Raw genomic sequence first — 5,594 nt, 5'->3', positions numbered from 1 at the left:
CGATAAAATTTCAAATCGAGTTAGAATCATAAAATAGGACTCATCAACTTGATTAATTCAAATTTTTTTCACTCAATTCGACTTGATTCGATCGAATACTCACCCTTACTTATGATATCAATTTATCGAGAGACTTAAATAAAATTATAGATATTATTTGAATTTATTATTATTATTTACGGGATTCATCCCTAACGAAAGGAAAGCAAAGTATCAAGGCGTCCTTTTCCTTCACTACCCTTAACAGCCAATTCATCCACCAACAAAAAGTGAGAAAACCGCATAAATTAACCGTCACCCGCCCATTTCTTTTCATTTCCAAGCAACCCCTTCCTCTTTCTCTCTCTCTCGGTTAATGTTATCTTTCTTGTTTTCTATCAAGTGAAAAATCGTTCTAAAAGATTATCAGGGCAACATTACTATTACCGATATGTAGTATACTATACGGTAAGTTTTCGTTTTCCTCTACGTTCGCTTTTGCTTTTGCTTTTGCTTTGATTTGACCTCTAATGGCTCCTTATCACATCTTTTTCTATATCTTGCTTTGAAGTTGGAAAGATGTAGATTCTGTTTTTCTTTCTTTCCTTTCTTAGTCTAATTATTTATTATTATTAATGTGCCGGCCATGTTTGTTTAGGAAATTCCATGCATCGTTGGTGTTTGAATCTTTGAATCTTTAATCTCTGAGTTCCATTTTCACACCGGTTATGGCTTGGAACAAACTCGGATCGCTTTTCTCTTTTCTCAAATTCCAGGGCATTTTGCAGGTTAGTTTCCTTTTATCAAAATCATCTGAACTTTTTTTTATTTTTACCTCTGCTCAAATATATTTTCAAGTCTTCCTAGAATTATTTTTCATGATTTGCTCTGGTTTTTCTTTCCTTAATATGAGTGTTCCTTTATTTGTTTTGATGATTCCTTTCTTGTTTTGTAGCCATTACCATGAACCACGGCCTTTCCTGTTGTGTACCTTTCTTGTTTTGAGGAACTTTATTTAAGTAAAATTATAAAAATGTAAATGTTAAAATATTTTAGTTAAAAAACTTAAATTTAATTCTTAAATTTCTTCATTTAATAAAAAATTTAAAATTGAATAAATTAATTTTTGACAGAGACTAAAAAAATATTTTTTCAATTTAATCTACCCTTAGCTTCACTTCAGCCTAATACAATAGAAATGTCGGAGAAATAATGATAAATTAAAAGAACAAAAATAAAATTGGAGAAGATAAAAATATGATCAAAACACAGCCAATATGTCCAGACGTGATATATTTTATTTTTTAAACTTTGTAATTTTGTCTCAAATGAGTAATTTGATTTTATTCTTATATGCATGTTAATATGCAACTAAAATTATTAATTCCACATTTTTATTGGTTATTATTGTAGAAAGCTAGTTTTATTACCGTATATATTTTTCATATTATTAATATGTCAAGGTTTTGTAGTGCTCAACTGCTCCATATCTAATATGGATAAAGTTGAAAATCGTCTAATCTTAGAGTTTGAATCTTCAGCGGCTGCGACAGCAGCAGGCGCCACGTCAGTCGGAGAGAGCTAGGGAGGCGGCTAAGCGAGCCGAATACCCTATTAGAACATATGGAGCGAAAGTGGCTTGGAATCATTTACATGATTGGTTTATATTAATGCTCCTGGTCATCATAGAAGTTGGTTTGTTTGTCATCCATCCATTTTATCGATTTGTTGGAAAGGATATGATGGGTGATCTCAGGTATCCAATGAAAGACAACACCATCCCAGTGTGGGCTGTTCCTGTAAGTATTGATTTCTGCTTATTAGAGCATTTGCTGTTTCGTTTTGTATAAAAATATGCTTTTACTAACGGGATTCATTGATTACATGTGTTTGATCAGATTTACTCGGTTTTGTTACCAATCTGTGTGTCCATCTTCTTCTATTATCGTAGGAAAGATGTGCATGATCTTCACCACAGCGTTTTAGGTAATGCCCATTCTGCTTTAAGGAGTAAAACAGAAGAGTCCAGTGTGTGTGTGTGCATATTTATATAACGGGTTTTGATGATGTTGAAGGGCAGGCCTGTTGTTTGCTGTACTAATTACTGCTGTTATCACGGATGCAATCAAAGATGCTGTCGGTCGGCCTCGACCAGATTTTTTCTGGCGTTGCTTTCCCGACGGAAAAGATGTGAGTCTTGGTATTTTTGTAGTCGCAAGGATAAATTTAGCTTTTATTTATTTTGTTATCTCTTTTGGGGTCATTTCAACTTTGAATTTTTAAAATTTAGTTAAATTAGTTGTTTTAGATGAAAATTAATTGAACGATTAACAGTTCAAGTATAATTCATAATAAAATTTAAAAATATATATATTTAAAAATTAACAAATTTCAAAAGTTGATAAAATCTTTTAAAAAATTTGTCCATGTTAATAAAATTAAAAAAATATTTTATTAATATATCAAATTCTAACTTATATTTAATTTACTGAATTTTTTAAAAAATTTATTAGTCTTCAATATTTATATTTAGACAAGAAAAAGCGTGATTCTCTAAAAATCGTCTGCATATAAAATTAAAACAAAAAAATCTTCTGAATGTGTATATTCAATATAAATAGGTATGTATTTGATAGATATGAACATCATTCCTCAGGTTTATGATAAATGGGGTAACGTTGTGTGTCATGGAAACAAAGCGGACATAAAGGAAGGACATAAGAGCTTCCCAAGCGGTCATGCATCCTGTAAGTACTTCTCTCAGAACCATTTTTATGCTTAGGATAGATAATCCATAAAACAATAAAAAGAAGATATATTGCATTGCAGGGTCATTTGCAGGGTTAGGTTATCTGTCACTGTACTTAGCAGGAAAAATCCATACATTTGATCGCCAAGGGCATATCGCCAAACTCTGCATCACTCTTATTCCTCTGCTCGCTGCATCTCTTGTCTCCATTTCTCGTGTTGATGACTATTGGCACCATTGGAACGATGTCTTCGCTGGTGGTTTTCTAGGTATTCTTCTCTACATCTCTTATAGATATACATATCGGAAATGTGGTTACATTGGAATTGTTCGATTTTTACAGGCCTTGTCGTCTCTGCATTTTGCTACCGTCAGTTCTTCCCAAACCCATACGATGATGATGGTAATGCTTTCATTCTCTTCCATCTTTCTTGAACTTAAATAATTTGATTTAATTTCGAGTTTCATGTATTGATATGTGTTTTACAGGATGGGGGCCTTATGCTTATTTTGATGCACTGTTGGAGGAATTGTCGGATAACAATGGAGATGGGGCTGCTCAAACTACAAATCAACTCACTGCACACCAAACCATGGGGGTTCATATTGTAAATCAAACACAAGGATCAAAAGGTGATTCAGATTATGGTCCAAGCTCAAGATTAGATGACATAGAATTAGGAAGAAGGTGAGATCTCATCTTTCCTGTCATAAAATTGGTTGGATTCCACATCTTAGAGATTGTTCAAATTAAGTGAGTTTATATACAAATGTAAACTGTAAATTTCAGAATAGTTAAAAAAGGGGTTGTAAACTTACTAAATCTCAGATCTAAGTCTTGGACTCATCATATGCCATATGGAACTATGTGAATTATACATTGTGTTATTTCAATTTCTGCCATCTCGAAATAATTTGTAAAATTTAATCTAATACGAAAGATTCTTCAAAATTTATCAATTTAGTAGTTTTTCTTCATATTTTAATTAATTAAGGGTAAATTGCACCAATTGCTCTAAACTTTGTTTAAAATTATATTTTGATTATCTAACTTTCAAAAGTTACGTAATAGTCATTAATATTATTAAATTGTTATATTTTTGTCTCTTGATTGTTAACTTCCATTAAAAAGTATAGTACACCTTAATTCAAAAGGTTAATAGTTAATTTGGTCCTTGAGCTATAGTTAAAAAATCATTTTGATATTTTAAAATTTTCTTAATAATATTATAAAAAAGTTTTAAAAAAGTCTTAAAAATACTAAATAAAATTCATATAAGAAGGCAATTGCAACAAGGATAAACCGAGAATTTTGCAGCCAATTTTTCTATAACCAATCTCAAAAAAACCATAGTCTCTGAACTTCATATAAAGAACTTCATAAAAAAATTTAAATACCCATTCACTTTAATTCTACTTGTTTTTTCATTTGCTTTGTTGTTTTACGCTCTCTTTAATTTCATTTTTCATTGTTTTTTTTTTCTTGCAAATATTTGTCAACTCCACTCTTTCCAAATCATTAAATAATATATATGTTTTATTTATAGTTGAAAGTAAAATATTAGCTTTGAATTTGAGAGAAGATATGGTGGGCTTGGAGAAGAAGAAAAACACTTTGTATTATAAATTTAAAAATCCAAAATTTCAAAACTTAAAATACTTGTCATATAATAAATATATATTTTATTTATTGTTAAATGTAGGATACTTTGTATTATAAATTAAAAGAAAAAAATCTTAAATTTTAATACTTGTTATATAAATTTTTTTCACCTTCATCATAAGTATGTCATAATCTTATAATAAATATTATTAAGTATTAATTAACAGTAATTGTAAATAATAATGTAGATTTATAATGATAATAGATAATTAAATCAACAATAATATTATTAATAATAATAACACGAAATTCGAATTAGTCCAAACTCTTTAATTGTTTTATTAGAGCTACAAAATAGGATTATAATAAACAACCTATTTTGGCTGAGGAATTACCTAGAAGTGAAGGTTTTACTTCTATGTGCATGTGGGTGAGAGAGAAGGCGCAAAATTTCAAGCATTTTTATGGTATCTAGCTAGGAAGTAAGTTCTTTTATTGGTGAGCGATTGAAGGTGCAAGATGACCTAATAGTGTGAACTCAGAATCTATTGGTTACTTATAAACAAATCCAACTTCATTGCATGCCAATTCAAGTCTAATGCTCCTGCACAAATGCACTTTAATGAGCCTGAATCAAAGATGAAAAAAGGGTGAGTGAAAAAAAAAAAAAGGTCATATTGCAAATTCCATTCATAAATAGACGTGATTATGGGTTGAGCCTCTCACTTAGGTTAAAAAGTCCGTCCGAAATATGAGAGGATTTAGGTAAAAATATAGGTCCAAAAAATAGGTCTGGACACAAAAATAAAGCCCATTTTCTAAACTGGTCGGGCCTCAGGTAAGATTTTTTGGCCTTGCCCAAATTTGCCTAAATTTTTTCATTGTCGTTTACTGTTTTTTTTATATTGTTTGCTGTCATTTTACTATTATATTGCTACTATTTTGTTGTTATTTTTAGATATTGTATAACTATTGTTTTATTATTAATTTTGCTACTATTTTAGAGGCATTTGTTTACTAAATTGCAACTATCTTAATGTTATTTAAGTATAAAGACTTTTTTAATGTATTTTCAATTTGTTGGGAAACATTTATTTTAATTTTTTTAGTGTATTTGATAAACCGTAAATTATATATATTTTTACCCCATGTTTAATGCATTTTATGGATGATTTCTCATTAGAATTGGTGAATTCGATGCTCCTAATGCTTTAATTTCATGTTTTATATTTAGGAAGCATAGGAGAGCGAAAGGAACGAGAA

General features: G+C 29.9%; 1 protein-coding gene across 2 annotated transcripts; it reads left to right on the top strand.

Moving 5' to 3' along the window:
• The first annotated feature begins 230 nt into the window (after positions 1-230).
• LOC108482861 (lipid phosphate phosphatase 2-like) lies at positions 231-3,668 on the top strand. Of its 2 annotated transcripts, XM_017785950.2 has the most exons (9): positions 231-447; positions 638-767; positions 1,521-1,778; positions 1,878-1,965; positions 2,060-2,169; positions 2,636-2,726; positions 2,809-2,997; positions 3,072-3,131; positions 3,218-3,668. In XM_017785950.2, the coding sequence occupies exons 2-9, from the start codon at positions 708-710 to the stop codon at positions 3,418-3,420; spliced, it is 1,059 nt and encodes a 352-aa protein (XP_017641439.1). In that variant the 5' UTR covers positions 231-447; positions 638-707; the 3' UTR covers positions 3,421-3,668. The 2 variants fall into 2 exon arrangements, with proteins under 2 accessions (XP_017641439.1, XP_052884590.1); XM_053028630.1 differs by lacking the exon at positions 231-447 and having other exon boundaries at positions 488-767.
• The last annotated feature ends 1,926 nt before the right edge of the window (positions 3,669-5,594 follow it).

This window comes from Gossypium arboreum, chromosome 5, assembly GCF_025698485.1.
Source record: "Gossypium arboreum isolate Shixiya-1 chromosome 5, ASM2569848v2, whole genome shotgun sequence".
NCBI classification, from domain to species: Eukaryota; Viridiplantae; Streptophyta; class Magnoliopsida; order Malvales; family Malvaceae; genus Gossypium; species Gossypium arboreum.
Note: the sequence above shows the minus strand (reverse complement) of the source record. Positions and strands in the feature narration are given on the sequence as shown.